Raw genomic sequence first — 19,549 nt, 5'->3', positions numbered from 1 at the left:
ATCAGCTATGATACCATATATCATTTATAAACTAATTATTGCACATTATACAAACTACTGATAAAATAACAGAAATTATAGCATTACTAATAATTACCAAACATTAATTATCATTCAACAGTAAAATATCTGTTAACTACAGTTTAATTAACTATCAATTTACCATTTATAAATTATGGTTATTTTTAAGTGTTACCAAATTAATATTTGGGAGTTTTTTTTACAGTTTATGTTTGACATTTCCATACTGTAATTTCTTGTTATCACAGTGTTACAGAAAAAGGACTCAATAGCAAGACTCAAACACACTGAGTAGATCAGAGTCAATGTCACTGAAGATAGGTCCAAAAAAACACCAGGAAAGCTGCAACGCTCACTGAAACCGATAAGACGAACTGGCACAGACAAAGGGAGCACGTAGACTAAATACACAATGAGAGGAGGGTGATAACGAGGGACAGGTGACAGCAGGGCTAATGAGGGACAGGTGAAAACAATCAGGGCAGGGTAGACAATCACCCAGGCGGGAATCACACAGGAAGTGAAGTATCTGTAACCAAAGGTGAGTATACCAAAATAAAAGAGGAAATAATAACATAAACATAACAAACATAACCTTAGAGGAGGGCGGGACATGACACTTGTCACTTATTGGCCGACATATACACTGATAAAGATGTATTTGAATAAGCTGATATCGGCCAATATATCAGCCTGGCTGATGTATCAGTCTAGCTCTTTCATATGGAATTGAAAGTAAATGTGGTAACAGTCACAAGCCCTAATAAGTAAGCTCTCTGTGTATGTTGTATGTCAAGTTAAACACATGGTTGCGGTGAAAATGAATTGTCTATTTCCTCAGCCAACCTTTGCGTAGCTAATTTGGTGATTTCTGCTTCTTCTACTACCAGGTGTGCTTCGATCACAAGCATCCCGGCAGGTGCTACTGTTGAATTCCAGTGTTCCGGCGGGATGGATGGCCGATATGTTACCATAGTTGTCCCTGGAAGAGAGGAGTACCTGACCCTGTGCGAGGTGGAGGTGTATGGGTACCGTCTACCAACTGGTGAGAATTTGAGCCGTACCATGTTGTATCTCAGTGTTCTACAGCTTCTTATCAGTAGATAAAGTATAACAGATCAGAGGGTGTCCAGCCTGCAGGTCCCACAAAACCTGCAGCAGATTTTAGTGATGCAAGTTTGCACAAAACCCCCAAAATAACTCTTATTATTATCAGAATTTGATCCATCCAGTCCACTAACATATAAAAAGTCTAGAAGATATAGATCAAAAACACATAGAAGAAATATAAGTCTCTGGCGCTTAGCTCCGTACCGACAGTACTGACGATGGGCCACAGAGGCTTTTTCGGCTTATGCAGGCACTGAGCAACTTTCATAGGAATGAATGGGACGCCATCTTTGAACACAGTATCAATTTCTCCTTAAAGGGGAACAACGGACATTTTTAATACATTGATATTATTCTGGAGGCTATATAATACGATGGAAAAAATACTGCCAACTTGCTAATGTACGTGCATACTGCGAGGGCGTCCTAATAGGATGGGTTAAATGCAGAGAGTAAATTTCCTGTGTGTGTCAATAAAAGCTGATTTACATTTAAATAAATCACCTATCGGTGTTGATACTACATTGTTTTTACAGGAGTGAACCTGGCACTCCACGGAGACGCCTCACAGTCATCAACGTATTCTAGTGGCGTTGCATCTAGGGCCATTAATGGGAAAAAAACCTGCCTCTGGAATGATGGGTCCCTCAGTCACACAAACGGCGACCTCAACCCCTGGTGGCGACTGGATCTGCGCAATACCCACAAAGTGTTTTCTGTAAACATAACCAACCGAGCTGATGCAGTCCCAGAACGAATCAATGGAGCTGAGATCCGCATTGGAGATGATCTGGTAAACCATGTCAGCAATCCCAGGTACCATTAACGAATACTTAATATAGTAAATAAGATGTTATAATGTGCACAGCAATAAACTAATAGTTTACTAATCAGAATGTAATTGCTATCGTCTCCTATCAGCTATGAGACAATATATAATTTATAAACTAATTATTGCACATTATACAAACTACTGATAAAATAACAGAAATTATAGCATTACTAATAATTACCAAACGTTAATTATCATTCAACAGTAAAATATCTGTTAACTACAGTTTAATTAACTATCAATTTACCATTTATAAATTATGGTTATTTTTAAGTGTTACCAAATTAATATTTGGGAGTTTTTTTTACAGTTTATGTTTGACATTTCCATACTGTAATTTCTTGTTATCACAGTGTTACAGAAAAAGGACTCAATAGCAAGACTCAAACACACTGAGTAGATCAGAGTCAATGTCACTGAAGATAGGTCCAAAAAAACACCAGGAAAGCTGCAACGCTCACTGAAACCGATAAGACGAACTGGCACAGACAAAGGGAGCACGCAGACTAAATACACAATGAGAGGAGGGTGATAACGAGGGACAGGTGACAGCAGGGCTAATGAGGGACAGGTGAAAACAATCAGGGCAGGGTAGACAATCACCCAGGCGGGAATCACACAGGAAGTGAAGTATCTGTAACCAAAGGTGAGTATACCAAAATAAAAGAGGAAATAATAACATAAACATAACAAACATAACCTTAGAGGAGGGCGGGACATGATACTTGTCACTTATTGGCCGACATATACACTGATAAAGATGTATTTGAATAAGCTGATATCGGCCAATATATCAGCCTGGCTGATGTATCAGTCTAGCTTTTTTGTATGGAATTGAAAGTAAATGTGGTGACAGTAACAAGCCCTAATAAGTAAGCTCTCTGTGTATGTTGTATGTCAAGTTAAACACATGGTTGTGGTGAAAATGAATTGTCTATTTCCTCAGCCAACCTTTGCGTAGCTAATTTGGTGATTTCTGCTTCTTCTACTACCAGGTGTGCTTCGATCACAAGCATCCCGGCAGGTGCTACTGTTGAATTCCAGTGTTCCGGCGGGATGGATGGCCGATATGTTACCATAGTTGTCCCTGGAAGACAGGAGTACCTGACCCTGTGCGAGGTGGAGGTGTATGGGTACCGACTACCAACTGGTGAGAATTTGAGCTGTACCATGTTGTATCTCAGTGTTCTACAGCTTCTTATCAGTAGATAAAGTATAACAGATCAGAGGGTGTCCAGCCTGCAGGTCCCACAAAACCTGCAGCAGATTTTAGTGATGCAAGTTTGCACAAAACCCCCAAAATAACTCTTATTATTATCAGAATTTGATCCATCCAGTCCACTAACATATACAAAGTCTAGAAGATATAGATCAAAAACATATAGAAGAAATATAAGTCTCTGGCGCTTAGCTCCGTACCGACAGTACTGACGATGGGCCACAGAGGCTTTTTCGGCTTATGCAGGCACTGAGCAACTTTCATAGGAATGAATGGGACGCCATCTTTGAACACAGTATCAATTTCTCCTTAAAGGGGAACAACGGCCATTTTTAATACATTGATATTATTCTGGAGGCTATATAATACGATGGAAAAAATACTGCCAACTTGCTAATGTACGTGCATACTACGAGGGCATCCTAATAGGATGGGTTAAATGCAGAGAGTAAATTTCCTGTGTGTGTCAATAAAAGCTGATTTACATTTAAATAAATCACCTATCGGTGTTGATACTACATTGTTTTTACAGGAGTGAACCTGGCACTCACGGGAGATGCCTCACAGTCATCAACGTATTCTAGTGGCGTTGCATCTAGGGCCATTAATGGGAAAAAAACCTGCCTCTGGAATGATGGGTCCCTCAGTCACACAAACGGCGACCTCAACCCCTGGTGGCGACTGGATCTGCGCAATACCCACAAAGTGTTTTCTGTAAACATAACCAACCGAGCTGATGCAGTCCCAAAACGAATCAATGGAGCTGAGATCCGCATTGGAGATGATCTGGGAAACCATGTCAGCAATCCCAGGTAGTTTACCGCCTGTTAATTACAATACTAATATTAAAAAGTCAATAAATTGTAATTTAGATGGAATACATTTATGCTACAGGAGGAAGAACATTTCAGTTTCTCTCTCTGGTGTGCAAGATCTCAGTCATTTTTGCATTAAAAATTGACGTCCTGGTCATAACACTGCACCTCCAATCTTTACGTAACATCAGGTCGTATGTTACAGTCCGGCCCATACAGAAATGAATGGTGACACTTGTAATAATAATAATAATAATATATTATAAAAAATAATATAATAAACGTAAATGATAAATTGATAGTTGAATAAAATTTTGTTAATAGTTATTTTACTGTTGACAAACCATTAAATTATAATTACTAAAGTTTACCAATTATTAGTAATGCTATAATTTATATATAATTAAAATACTAACTTAGTTATTTTAGCAGTTTATTGTTGTACAACATTTTATATACTATGTAAGTATTTGTTATTGATTATGAAAAAATATTTGTAAACCTTTTAGAAAATATTTGTAAAACATCTATAAACTTTACATAGCTAGATAATTGTTACACTTTTTTAATGGTTAATAATTGGTTTGTAAACCGTCTATAAACATTATTTGGATGGCTATTATAAAGTTGCAACTGGTGATTATAATACCTTGTTAAATGATTACTTTGTAAAACATCTATAAACATTATTTAGATAGTATACTATGGTTTTAATGGTTAATAGTTGGTTTCTGGTCCATCTATCTACGTAATGTTTTAGATGTTTTGCAAATAATTTCTTAAAGGTTTACAAATCATTTGGTAACCATTAACGAATACTTAATATAGTAAATAAGATGTTGTAATGTGCACAGCAATAAACTAATAGTTTACTAATCAGAATGTAATTGCTATCGTCTCCTATCAGCTATGATACCATATATCATTTATAAACTAATTATTGCACATTATACAAACTACTGATAAAATAACAGAAATTATAGCATTACTAATAATTACCAAACATTAATTATCATTCAACAGTAAAATATCTGTTAACTACAGTTTAATTAACTATCAATTTACCATTTATAAATTATGGTTATTTTTAAGTGTTACCAAATTAATATTTGGGAGTTTTTTTTACAGTTTATGTTTGACATTTCCATACTGTAATTTCTTGTTATCACAGTGTTACAGAAAAAGGACTCAATAGCAAGACTCAAACACACTGAGTAGATCAGAGTCAAGGTCACTGAAGATAGGTCCAAAAAAACACCAGGAAAGCTGCAACGCTCACTGAAACCAATAAGACGAACTGGCACAGACAAAGGGAGCACGTAGACTAAATACACAATGAGAGGAGGGTGATAACGAGGGACAGGTGACAGCAGGGCTAATGAGGGACAGGTGAAAACAATCAGGGCAGGGTAGACAATCACCCAGGCGGGAATCACACAGGAAGTGAAGTATCTGTAACCAAAGGTGAGTATACCAAAATAAAAGAGGAAATAATAACATAAACATAACAAACATAACCTTAGAGGAGGGCGGGACATGACACTTGTCACTTATTGGCCGACATATACACTGATAAAGATGTATTTGAATAAGCTGATATCGGCCAATATATCAGCCTGGCTGATGTATCAGTCTAGCTCTTTCATATGGAATTGAAAGTAAATGTGGTAACAGTCACAAGCCCTAATAAGTAAGCTCTCTGTGTATGTTGTATGTCAAGTTAAACACATGGTTGCGGTGAAAATGAATTGTCTATTTCCTCAGCCAACCTTTGCGTAGCTAATTTGGTGATTTCTGCTTCTTCTACTACCAGGTGTGCTTTGATCACAAGCATCCCGGCAGGTGCTACTGTTGAATTCCAGTGTTCCGGCGGGATGGATGGCCGATATGTTACCATAGTTGTCCCTGGAAGAGAGGAGTACCTGACCCTGTGCGAGGTGGAGGTGTATGGGTACCGTCTACCAACTGGTGAGAATTTGAGCCGTACCATGTTGTATCTCAGTGTTCTACAGCTTCTTATCAGTAGATAAAGTATAACAGATCAGAGGGTGTCCAGCCTGCAGGTCCCACAAAACCTGCAGCAGATTTTAGTGATGCAAGTTTGCACAAAACCCCCAAAATAACTCTTATTATTATCAGAATTTGATCCATCCAGTCCACTAACATATAAAAAGTCTAGAAGATATAGATCAAAAACACATAGAAGAAATATAAGTCTCTGGCGCTTAGCTCCGTACCGACAGTACTGACGATGGGCCACAGAGGCTTTTTCGGCTTATGCAGGCACTGAGCAACTTTCATAGGAATGAATGGGACGCCATCTTTGAACACAGTATCAATTTCTCCTTAAAGGGGAACAACGGACATTTTTAATACATTGATATTATTCTGGAGGCTATATAATACGATGGAAAAAATACTGCCAACTTGCTAATGTACGTGCATACTGCGAGGGCGTCCTAATAGGATGGGTTAAATGCAGAGAGTAAATTTCCTGTGTGTGTCAATAAAAGCTGATTTACATTTAAATAAATCACCTATCGGTGTTGATACTACATTGTTTTTACAGGAGTGAACCTGGCACTCACGGGAGATGCCTCACAGTCATCAACGTATTCTAGTGGCGTTGCATCTAGGGCCATTAATGGGAAAAAAACCTGCCTCTGGAATGATGGGTCCCTCAGTCACACAAACGGCGACCTCAACCCCTGGTGGCGACTGGATCTGCGAAAAACCCACAAAGTGTTTTCTGTTTACATAACCAACCGAGCTGATGCAGTCCCAGAACGAATCAATGGAGCTGAGATCCGCATTGGAGATGATCTGGGAAACCATGTCAGCAATCCCAGGTAGTTTACCGCCTGTTAATTACAATACTAATATTAAAAAGTCAATAAATTGTAATTTAGATGGAATACATTTATGCTACAGGAGGAAGAACATTTTAGTTTCTCTCTCTGGTGTGCAAAATCTCAGTCATTTTTGCATTAAAAATTGACGTCCTGGTCATAACACTGCGCCTCCAATCTTTACGTAACAGCAGATCGTATGTTACAGCCCGACCCATACAGAAATGAATGGTGACACTTATAATAATAATAATATATTATAAAAAATAATATAATAAACGTAAATGATAAATTGATAGTTGAATAAAATTTTGTTAATAGTTATTTTACTGTTGACAAACCATTAAATTATAATTAATAAAGTTTACCAATTATTAGTAATGCTATAATTTATATATAATTAAAATACTAACTTAGTTATTTTTGCAATTTATTGTTGTACAACATTTTATATACTATGTAAGTATTTGTTATTGATTATGAAAAAATATTTGTAAACCTTTTAGAAAATATTTGTAAAACATCTATAAACTTTACATAGCTAGATAATTGTTACACTTTTTTAATGGTTAATAATTGGTTTGTAAACCGTCTATAAACATTATTTGGATGGCTATTATAAAGTTGCAACTGGTGATTATAATACCTTGTTAAATGATTACTTTGTAAAACATCTATAAACATTATTTAGATAGTATACTATGGTTTTAATGGTTAATAGTTGGTTTCTGGTCCATCTATCTACGTAATGTTTTAGATGTTTTGCAAATAATTTCTTAAAGGTTTACAAATCATTTGGTAACCATTAACGAATACTTAATATAGTAAATAAGATGTTGTAATGTGCACAGCAATAAACTAATAGTTTACTAATCAGAATGTAATTGCTATCGTCTCCTATCAGCTATGATACCATATATCATTTATAAACTAATTATTGCACATTATACAAACTACTGATAAAATAACAGAAATTATAGCATTACTAATAATTACCAAACATTAATTATCATTCAACAGTAAAATATCTGTTAACTACAGTTTAATTAACTATCAATTTACCATTTATAAATTATGGTTATTTTTAAGTGTTACCAAATTAATATTTGGGAGTTTTTTTTACAGTTTATGTTTGACATTTCCATACTGTAATTTCTTGTTATCACAGTGTTACAGAAAAAGGACTCAATAGCAAGACTCAAACACACTGAGTAGATCAGAGTCAATGTCACTGAAGATAGGTCCAAAAAAACACCAGGAAAGCTGCAACGCTCACTGAAACCGATAAGACGAACTGGCACAGACAAAGGGAGCACGTAGACTAAATACACAATGAGAGGAGGGTGATAACGAGGGACAGGTGACAGCAGGGCTAATGAGGGACAGGTGAAAACAATCAGGGCAGGGTAGACAATCACCCAGGCGGGAATCACACAGGAAGTGAAGTATCTGTAACCAAAGGTGAGTATACCAAAATAAAAGAGGAAATAATAACATAAACATAACAAACATAACCTTAGAGGAGGGCGGGACATGACACTTGTCACTTATTGGCCGACATATACACTGATAAAGATGTATTTGAATAAGCTGATATCGGCCAATATATCAGCCTGGCTGATGTATCAGTCTAGCTCTTTCATATGGAATTGAAAGTAAATGTGGTAACAGTCACAAGCCCTAATAAGTAAGCTCTCTGTGTATGTTGTATGTCAAGTTAAACACATGGTTGCGGTGAAAATGAATTGTCTATTTCCTCAGCCAACCTTTGCGTAGCTAATTTGGTGATTTCTGCTTCTTCTACTACCAGGTGTGCTTCGATCACAAGCATCCCGGCAGGTGCTACTGTTGAATTCCAGTGTTCCGGCGGGATGGATGGCCGATATGTTACCATAGTTGTCCCTGGAAGAGAGGAGTACCTGACCCTGTGCGAGGTGGAGGTGTATGGGTACCGTCTACCAACTGGTGAGAATTTGAGCCGTACCATGTTGTATCTCAGTGTTCTACAGCTTCTTATCAGTAGATAAAGTATAACAGATCAGAGGGTGTCCAGCCTGCAGGTCCCACAAAACCTGCAGCAGATTTTAGTGATGCAAGTTTGCACAAAACCCCCAAAATAACTCTTATTATTATCAGAATTTGATCCATCCAGTCCACTAACATATAAAACGTCTAGAAGATATAGATCAAAAACATATAGAAGAAATATAAGTCTCTGGCGCTTAGCTCCGTACCGACAGTACTGACGATGGGCCACAGAGGCTTTTTCGGCTTATGCAGGCACTGAGCAACTTTCATAGGAATGAATGGGACGCCATCTTTGAACACAGTATCAATTTCTCCTTAAAGGGGAACAACGGACATTTTTAATACATTGATATTATTCTGGAGGCTATATAATACGATGGAAAAAATACTGCCAACTTGCTAATGTACGTGCATACTGCGAGGGCGTCCTAATAGGATGGGTTAAATGCAGAGAGTAAATGTCCTGTGTGTGTCAATAAAAGCTGATTTACATTTAAATAAATCACCTATCGGTGTTGATACTACATTGTTTTTACAGGAGTGAACCTGGCACTCACGGGAGATGCCTCACAGTCATCAACGTATTCTAGTGGCGTTGCATCTAATGCCATTAATGGGAAAAAAACCTGCCTCTGGAATGATGGGTCCCTCAGTCACACAAACGGCGACCTCAACCCCTGGTGGCGACTGGATCTGCGCAATACCCACAAAGTGTTTTCTGTTTACATAACCAACCGAGCTGATGCAGTCCCAAAACGAATCAATGGAGCTGAGATCCGCATTGGAGATGATCTGGTAAACCATGTCAGCAATCCCAGGTACCATTAACGAATACTTAATATAGTAAATAAGATGTTATAATGTGCACAGCAATAAACTAATAGTTTACTAATCAGAATGTAATTGCTATCGTCTCCTATCAGCTATGATACAATATATCATTTATAAACTAATTATTGCACATTATACAAACTACTGATAAAATAACAAAAATTATAGCATTACTAATAATTACCAAACATTAATTATCATTCAACAGTAAAATATCTGTTAACTATAGTTTAATTAACTATCAATTTACCATTTATAAATTATGGTTATTTTTAAGTGTTACCAAATTCATATTTGGGAGTTTTTTTTTACAGTTTATGTTTGACATTTCCATACTGTAATTTCTTGTTATCACAGTGTTACAGAAAAAGGACTCAATAGCAAGACTCAAACACACTGAGTAGATCAGAGTCAAGGTCACTGAAGATAGGTCCAAAAAAACACCAGGAAAGCTGCAACGCTCACTGAAACCGATAAGACGAACTGGCACAGACAAAGGGAGCACGCAGACTAAATACACAATGAGAGGAGGGTGATAACGAGGGACAGGTGACAGCAGGGCTAATGAGGGACAGGTGAAAGCAATCAGGGCAGGGTAGACAATCACCCAGGCGGGAAACACACAGGAAGTGAATTATCTGTAACCAAAGGTGAGTATACCAAAATAAAAGAGGAAATAATAACATAAACATAACAAATATAACCTTAGAGGAGGGCGGGACATGATACTTGTAACTTATTGGCCGACATATACACTGATAAAGATGTATTTGAATAAGCTGATATCGGCCAATATATCAGCCTGGCTGATTTATCAGTCTAGCTTTTTTGTATGGAATTGAAAGTAAATGTGGTAACAGTCACAAGCCCTAATAAGTAAGCTCTCTGTGTATGTTGTATGTCAAGTTAAACACATGGTTGCGGTGAAAATGAATTGTCTATTTCCTCAGCCAACCTTTGCGTAGCTAATTTGGTGATTTCTGCTTCTTCTACTACCAGGTGTGCTTTGATCACAAGCATCCCGGCAGGTGCTACTGTTGAATTCCAGTGTTCCGGCGGGATGGATGGCCGATATGTTACCATAGTTGTCCCTGGAAGACAGGAGTACCTGACCCTGTGCGAGGTGGAGGTGTATGGGTACCGACTACCAACTGGTGAGAATTTGAGCTGTACCATGTTGTATCTCAGTGTTCTACAGCTTCTTATCAGTAGATAGAGTATAACAGATCAGAGGGTGTCCAGCCTGCAGGTCCCACAAAACCTGCAGCAGATTTTAGTGATGCAAGTTTGCACAAAACCATGTCAGCAATCCCAGGTAGTTTACCGCCTGTTAATTACAATACTAATATTAAAAAGTCAATAAATTGTAATTTAGATGGAATACATTTATGCTACAGGAGGAAGAACATTTCAGTTTCTCTCTCTGGTGTGCAAAATCTCAGTCATTTTTGCATTAAAAATTGACGTCCTGGTCATAACACTGCACCTCCAATCTTTACGTAACAGCAGATCGTATGTTACAGCCCGACCCATACAGAAATGAATGGTGACAACTATAATAATAATAATAATAATAATAATAATAATAATATATTATAAAAAATAATATAATAAACGTAAATGATAAATTGATAGTTGAATAAAATTTTGTTAATAGTTATTTTACTGTTTAAGTTGCAACTTCTTCTTCTACCAGGTGTGCTTTGATCACAAGCATCCCGGCAGGTGCTACTGTTGAATTCCAGTGTTCCGGCGGGATGGATGGCCGATATGTTACCATAGTTATCCCTGGAAGAGAGGAGTTACTGACCCTGTACGAGGTGGAGGTGTATGGCTCTACCCTGGATTAGCTATAAAGTTATCTTCATTTGCAAGAATTTAACTAATTCTGCATTATGTACTCATCTTAAGTTTGATTGTTCACATGACAAAGAACCAATAAATGTGCAACATGGAGCTTAGTCAGATAAACTGGGTCTTTGATTATTTCTCTGTTAATATCAGCCTACAACAATCTACAACAATGGTGTGAAATAAGCCTACTATATGAGAGCAGCAGCACAGTCAGTTGACCAATCATCAGCCAGACAGCAACTGAATGAGCTTTGAACGGGGAACACTTTCTCCTTTGGTTTTTTTTTTGGTAAATGATTTGAAGACTGCCCGTTGTTCCGAAACCCCAATAGTCCGAAAAATTTCCCATTGGACCAAAAGCCCATTTGTCCGACAGTCTGTTATCCCGAAAAACACTGGAAAGGACAGGCACACTCTCCATGCAACAAACAGAAGCACATGGCTAATTATTATGCAGAATGATGTCATTGTTCCAACTGGAGAGGGCCCGACTCACCACTCTGTCTCTTATTACTCATTCTCTTCGTTGGTTGGGTTGGTTACGTTGGTTATGCTGGTTACGTTTAGGCATGAGGAGTGAGATTAATTAGGTTTAAGGTAAGAATATCAGGGTAAGCCAACCAGAGGCAGAGTAGGGCGGGTCATTCCTTTCCCATGGTAGAGAAAAGGATAATGCAACCGGGAAGGTCTGAGAATTGTGCATAATAATTAGCCATGTGCTTCTGTTCCTTTCAGGGAGAGTTTGTATTTTCGGAGCAATGGGCCTTTCAGAACATTGGGACATTTTCGGACTATTGTAGTTTCGCAATGTCTGGAAACGAAGAAAATTTAAAGATATATCCAGGAAAATAGCGACAGCAGAAATGTTTACTACATCAGAACTTATTTGGCATTCCCATATCCCATTTCAGCACGAAAAGGCGTATAAATGCCACGATAATGCGCAAGGCGTTTAGCATGCAAAAAGTACGCTTTTCTTGATTTCCGCGTGTCTTTTGTACGCCATGTATCCTGTACTGACTTGTAGGGACCTGCCATTTCTGGTGGCAAAGACAATGAACTATGCTTCTCAGGATCCTTGAGTCATGCAGCCATTGGCTGTGGACTCAGCTCAGCCATTGGCTACTGTAGCATTTCACACATAGGTGTGAAATTCACCCAGGACAAAACCAGAGGAATCTCTTTGTTCCTCCTCTTTCTGCTCTTCATGTCCTCACCTCCTGACCTGCTTGAGGTGAGCTGCTGCTCTCCAGAGACCGGAAGCAGCTCTGCTCTCCGATTCTATGGCCTGTTAGGAAACAGCCATTGGAACACAAGGATCTTCTCAGGCAGAAGACGCGAGAGCCTGCCTTCTTACCTAACTTCAAGCAACAACCGCAAGGAAGTTAGCACCAAGCTAACCAATCTGCACAACTTGATTGGAGCACAGCAAAGACGACATCTTTGACTTGGAACCACAACTTCAACCCATGGAATTACAAACCCTTTTCTTCCATGGATCGGTAACGTACTGGGCTTACCTTAGCATTATGCACATGGCTGAGCAAGACTGTTCAACTTTGATTTCTAGAATGTACTTGTATTGATTTGGTTTAATGTTATTCATTGAGTTTGACTGTGGTGATTTATTTGTATTTGATATTTGGGTAGGTGGCTTCGCCACATCTGATGTGTTTAGTTTATGCTTCACATAGACAAGGTCTTGCATGCAAACTAACCATCTTTTGTAACCCACTGCATTATCTGACATATACAGAAACTGTGAATTAGTTAAACATAAACATACAGCTTCAGATAATCTTAACCCCACATCACCCCCCTCTCTGTCCTTCCTGAGCACATGTGTTCCAAAGAACAAAGAGGCCATGTGGTGACATGCTGGCGGCCATCTTTGATTCCGCCATCTTTGTAGTTTTACAGTGTCTGTAGGCAGACATCTTGAGACAAGAAGCCATCTCGTCTCTCTCCCCCTCCCTCTCTCTCTCTCTCTCTCTCTCTCACACACACACACACACACAGACACACACATGCTTACACACTTTGTTTGGTTTGTTTAGTTTAGTTATTTAGTTAGATTAATATTGTGTTTTACACCTTTATTATCTTGTAAATAAATGTTTGTGGAATATACACGCTGGTCTGGTTAATGTTGTACAAGAGTGAATAATGCCAACCTCTGCTATGTCAAGAACTCCGATATCCTTCAACCTTTACTATCTATTTTGGTTATAGTTATTAATTTAATTATTAATCAACATTCCAAATTCATAGTTTAGCATATATAATGAGACTATATTAACATTTGTTATTGGTCCCTGATTCCAGGGTGGTGCCCCATTTATTATTAATGTTTATTGATAATCTTTATTAATATTAATAATTATATTATTCTTTATTAATTAATTTGCTAATAACCAAACCTGTTACAGCCAAATCCCTACATATTGGTGCCCCGTGTGAGGCATAATATTATTGTTGGCATATTGTTCATAATTGTGCAATATTAATTTTCAGCCTAATTTTTGGTCAAAAACAAATTTCATATTCCAATTCTAAACAAACCAAAAGTGTTTACATTCTACAGCACTAGTCCTCCACAGGAGTAGAAGTCCAGCTGTACTTTTAAACAAGTACATGGTGGTTAGAATTGTTATTCGAGAGAGTTTGATTATTAACACTTTAAGCCTTTATAGTGTTAATTATAAGATTTGCTTTTGCTGCTAATTCAAGTTAACCTACGCTGTAGAACTTGAAAGAATTTTGGTTCAGCATTTGAATAATAAGTATTCAATGCAATCTGGTCTAGTTGTCATATTTTGCTGTTAATCTAAGTGTTCCTTTAATGACACAGCTTGCCACCGGCCCTGTGTAACATAGAGAGCTTGTACCTGGCTGTGTAACTGCCAAGCATTCCAGCCTGAGTTAAGATAAGAGCCACAGCGTGCTAAAAGCCCTGTGATATAAGTTTGCACCTAGTTGTTACGTCCACGTGTCCCAGCTTGAGTCACCTTTAAGAAACATCATCACAACTGTTACTGCCCTGCATCTCAGTTAGTGCATGTTGTGTGTAAGCAAACTTCTTTTGTAAACCTTTATTTACTTTACTGGCCCCTTTTGTTTAATGCCCACTAGAGTCACTAGTTGGTCCCCTCCTCCACTGGGAATACCCCCCATAGTGTAGGCCAGTGCATTGTTGTTAGGCTAGTGTACCTCCCAAACTACACCACAAGGTGTCTGCCAACGCAACAACATAGCCAGCAACATTGTTTTTGTTTTGTACTAGACATCCTGTTTAGTTTCACCCTATAATTCCAGATATAACAATGGAGAACCCCTGTGTTGAGCTTTTTATTTCTTCCCTAGCACAGAATCTAAACCCTGGCTGCCCTGAACTCATCAGCAGGTTGAGTTTCAGTGAGTGCAGGAAAGAAATAGAATCGCTCCTCACAGACAGGTGTGATGCGCAGACCGCATCCAAAGATTCATTGTTGAAATGCTTACTTCTGATTTTCCGCAGGCAGACCAGTCTTGCCATTCAGAGTAAAGCAGCCCTGGAAAAAGAGGTAGATAGCCTAAGAACGCAAAGTGCTAGTCTCCTCCATGAAGTTCAGACAGCTGATAAGAAAGCCATGCGTTACTTAGAAGACCTGCATTCAGCAGAGTTAGCTCTTTTTCAATACAAAGAGAAATTGTTAGGGCTTAGATTAGAATGTCTTTCTCAAAGTCCTTGGGAATGGAGTCAGCTCCTCAACCTCCACTGAGAGAAAGAGTGAACAGCTACCTGGCTTCCTATTGTTCTGAAACTGACAGTGAAGACACATGTAGTTTATCTTCAAGAAGATATCCTGCCACATGTTCTTCTCAGCCACAGAGAAATGACACCTTCCTCTGTGCTCCTCCCTCCAAAAGTTCAGCCTGTTCAGCCTCCTTACCACTCTGTCACAAGGGTGATGACAGCTGTTCAGTCTCTGTTTCTCAGCCAGAGAGAACTTTAGCATGTGATGCACCAGTGCATTGTAATGCTAATTTAGTCTCGCCTTCAGCAGAAAGGACCCCACAACTAAGACTAAAATAGTCTGATTTATATTTTTCAAACATATATTTAAGGCAAAAAAAGCAATGGTGTGATCATGGCAAATATTTTATTTTTTAAAATACAGACAAAATAGACAAATATTATAAAAGACATCTGAAACACATTTACGCCTGCGACAGGAATAAACTATTTATGTCAAAGTATTTCGGGAAGTGTGACGACGGCCCCACTCCTTAAAAACGGGCACTTGACTTACAAGATCACTTCTACACCGTGAAACCTCAGTCTTCGGACGAGTAGTACATAAACAAACTGCTCTGATATCAGATGGACAAAATGTCACAGATTAAATGTATACTGTATGATTTGTTCAACCGCTCGCTCCGGCACATTTAATCTCACCAGGACTTTCTGAATTGTAAATGTATGATCGTTTGGTGTCATCTCACTAATTTAAATTTGTTCTTTCATCTCATTCGGTTGCCCAATCAATGAAATCACCTGCAACAAGGTGTGTTGTACCCAAATGATTTCAACCTGTTACAAGTTCATATACAAAAAATGCATTAAAGCTGAGAGAGCCTTTCAAGAAAACAAACAAAAAACCCATCACATAATATTTGATAAGTAGTTACCCATAATTGTGAAGGATTTGCCACGATGCTGGAGGAGTAGACATGAAACAGAAACTGCCAAATGTCTGCGTGGCAGTGGCTTAAATTTACACTCTTGCAGCAGGAAGAGGGATCAGGAAGTAATAATGTTAGTTTCTCCTGTTGCCCCTCCTCAAACATGATAACTCCTCCCTCTTATAGGAATATTCAACATTTTGGGAAAGACACTTAATTGGTTTCTTGCCAAAAGTTAGATGAGAAGATCGATACCACTCTCATATCTAGACCTGATATGAATCTTCTCACCTAACTCTCTGCAAGAAAACAAATAAGCATATTTATGAAATATTGAATTAATGCGCCCTGAAGAAAGAACCAACGACTGCTACCATTGACCTAAAATCCACTGCTACAAATAGTTTGGATTGGCTGTTACAGAACTCACAAACTGATGCTTCTCAATCACTAAAACACATCTTTTATGTGCTACAGTACCCCGAATACGCAGCTTTAATAATAAGACTTCCTTTGGCAATAAACAGTAATTCAAGAAACAAAAAGAACCTTTTGAAGGTCGTACGTTGGTATTTTACAGACTTTGGGTATTTACAAAAAAGCTGTTACAGGGCACAATTAGAGGAAGTCTTCTTGTTTTGCCATAAAAAAAACTCTTTCCACCAGTTTAAAACTGAATTAAGAATGAAAGCTCTTCTACCATGTGAACTTTTGTTAAAAATCTTCTTGAGTTAATTCCATGGGGACTAGGGGTGGAATGGTTCACTCTTTTTCTGGGACCGGTTCGATTCATATCACGGTTTTGGGGTCGCGGTTTTGGGTTCGGTTCGGTTCATTTATGTTACAGCGAGGAGGTCATGTTCTGATGTCAACATGCTTTTCATTTATTTGGCAAAGTAAGTTAACAAATGTTTGCCTTAACAAAAGTATGACTTACATAAGGAACATAAACACTTCTTCATTGTCAAATCTTAATTGAAAGAATAAGTCTTCTACAGTAATTAGTGTAAACAAAAAATGCTGCTTTGTTATTTTCATATAAATATGATGTAATTATAGACTAAGGCCATCAACATAAATTGAAGCATAAGCTCAACCAGAACTATACTAAAAAAAAAAGAACAGTTTAATATGTCTCAATTCCCTGATTGAGAGGCTGTTTAAATGCTGCGGGGAGGAGTTGCTCTTTCCTACCCGACTTTCTCCTCCTTGCTCTATTGACGGACACACCGAGGTGATGTCTTCATAAATTGTTCATCATATTGGAAGTGTTGCCGCTAGCATAAACCACACATGTTGCACAGTGCTTACACAGTCGCCGTTTTATACACCACTTTTTCCCGTCATTTTCATAAGTAACATTAAATCCGTAATGCTCCCATACAGCAGAGTGAAACGATGCTGGTGGATCCTCTAACTGTACTTTATCGTGTCTACTCGCCATTTCCTAATCTGAGTGACAGCCGCACTTCCGCACTTCACCACTTCATCCGTGAAGGGTGCTGGGTCACGTTTCATCAACACATGCGCAGTAAAATCTAGTCTCGCCGAAATCGAGCCAATAGCAACGCACGACCGCAGATTCAGTTACACTGCGCATGTGTTAAACCCCATACCTAGAGACCCATGTCCACCCGTGTCGCAGCCTCCTTCAATAGGCCTTGATTTCTCGTATGACAATAAACGGAAGCCTAACTCTACATGAAAAAAATACACAATCGGCCTCATAACTTATTTCAAATGAACCGAACAATTCATACACGTCCTGAACCGTGACTAGTGAACCGAATGGTTCGGATTTTTTACCTGAACCGTTCCATCCCTAATGGAGAATGACCATTGTTCCGACGTCTCATTATTCCGAAACCCCAATAGTCTGAAAAATGTCCTACTGGACCGAAAGCCCATTTGTCTGACAGGCTGTTATTCCAGAAACAAACGGCCATTACTCTGAAAATACACACTCACTTATGCAGAATGACGTTGTCGGACCTTCCCGATTTTTTTTCCTACTGACGAAGGCATGACCCACCACTCCGCCTTCATATTACTCATTGCCTTCGCTGGTTGGATTGGTTACCTTTTGGCATGGGGAGTGAGATTAGTTAGGTTTAGCCTTGGTCGAAAAAAAAAAAAAAAAAAAACGGGACCGAAAAGGTCCAATGACATCATTTTGTATAATAATTAGCCATGTGCTTCTGTTCATTGCACGGAGAGTTTGTATTTTTGGAGCGATGGGCCTTCGGAACAATGGGCGTTTTTTTTATTGGGGTAACAGGCTTTCAGACAAATAGGCTTTGGTCGAATGGGAAATTTTTTTGACTATTGGGGTTTTTGGAATAATGGGCCATCGGAACAATGGCATGGCACCAATTCCATCTGGACGCTAAGGCTGAATGATATGTAGTAAAAATATTTGTAAAAGCTTCAAATCACAAGAACAGAATTTCCCCCTGTGGTTCCAAGACTCTTAAAACACTGTTGGCTTCTAAAAAAAATGTCTTAAAGGAATTGTTCACCCAAAAACATTATAAATTGTATATAGTACTCACCTCCCTAGGCTCTCTATGGTCCCAGAAAAAGAGTGAAACGCCCCAAAAAATGAAAGAACATTGGAGGCCGAACGAAAGACAGCAAAAGAGGTTATAACATCGCCGTGTGCGCATTTACTCGTAGGCGGGTCATCAATTCAAAGCACGAGTGAGTAAACGCACACAAGTGCACAATAAATTCCTTCACGGGAGGATAATCCAGAAATGCTTTGTCTAGCAATAGTTTCGTAAAAATAGTTGTGTTTGGATTTCCATGAGCCCATGAATGGATACAAGACAATTGGATAATGCTGTACAGGGATTTTTACAACATTTTTCAGACGTTTTATAACCTTTTTTTCTGTCTTTTGTTCGCCCTCTGTCAAATTCTGTTTGCACTGATATGCTTTCATTTTTCGGGCACTCAGCTCTCCTTAACGCCAGTCGATAAGACTATTTTTTTCTGGGACCATAGAGAGCCTAAGAGTGAGTGAGTACTATATACGATTTGTATTGTATTTGGGTGAACTATTCCTTTAACACCTTGAAATTTGCATTAAAAATACTCACAAATAAATAAAAAAAAATTGTGTACTACTGAAAAATCTTTTCAGAGATTAACACTGTGCATAACAACAGAAAAAGTTAGCTTTTGTCAAGGTATTGCTTCACAGTATGTGGACATCATTGATTGGTCCGGCCAGACAAAATGTACTACTTGTGTGAAAGTGAAAGAAAATGAATTCTATACAGTAAGAAACAATACTGATGTATGAACAGCATCTCTTTTAGGA

At 38.4% G+C, this 19,549-nt stretch overlaps 1 protein-coding gene and 1 long non-coding RNA gene across 2 annotated transcripts in view; both read left to right on the top strand.

The window, feature by feature from the left end:
* Positions 1–11,545, top strand: part of LOC141779820 (uncharacterized) — a 34,196-nt gene extending 22,651 nt beyond the window's left edge. Inside the window, exons 19-28 of the mRNA XM_074654855.1 lie at positions 912–1,066; positions 1,668–1,947; positions 2,959–3,113; positions 3,715–3,994; positions 5,811–5,965; positions 6,567–6,846; positions 8,657–8,811; positions 9,413–9,692; positions 10,705–10,859; positions 11,402–11,545. Coding sequence (XP_074510956.1) covers positions 912–1,066; positions 1,668–1,947; positions 2,959–3,113; positions 3,715–3,994; positions 5,811–5,965; positions 6,567–6,846; positions 8,657–8,811; positions 9,413–9,692; positions 10,705–10,859; positions 11,402–11,412 — 1,906 coding nt within the window. The 3' untranslated portion in view covers positions 11,413–11,545. The remainder of the gene's footprint in view (positions 1–911; positions 1,067–1,667; positions 1,948–2,958; positions 3,114–3,714; positions 3,995–5,810; positions 5,966–6,566; positions 6,847–8,656; positions 8,812–9,412; positions 9,693–10,704; positions 10,860–11,401) is intronic.
* Positions 11,546–15,688: 4,143 nt separating this feature from the next.
* On the top strand, positions 15,689–19,385 carry LOC141778605 (uncharacterized). The gene is made up of 2 exons (XR_012596108.1): positions 15,689–17,348; positions 17,405–19,385. It is a non-coding gene; the product is annotated as an uncharacterized LOC141778605 (long non-coding RNA).
* Positions 19,386–19,549: the final 164 nt, after the last annotated feature.

Source organism: Sebastes fasciatus, chromosome 12, assembly GCF_043250625.1.
Source record: "Sebastes fasciatus isolate fSebFas1 chromosome 12, fSebFas1.pri, whole genome shotgun sequence".
NCBI lineage: Eukaryota > Metazoa > Chordata > Actinopteri > Perciformes > Sebastidae > Sebastes > Sebastes fasciatus.
Note: the sequence above shows the minus strand (reverse complement) of the source record. Positions and strands in the feature narration are given on the sequence as shown.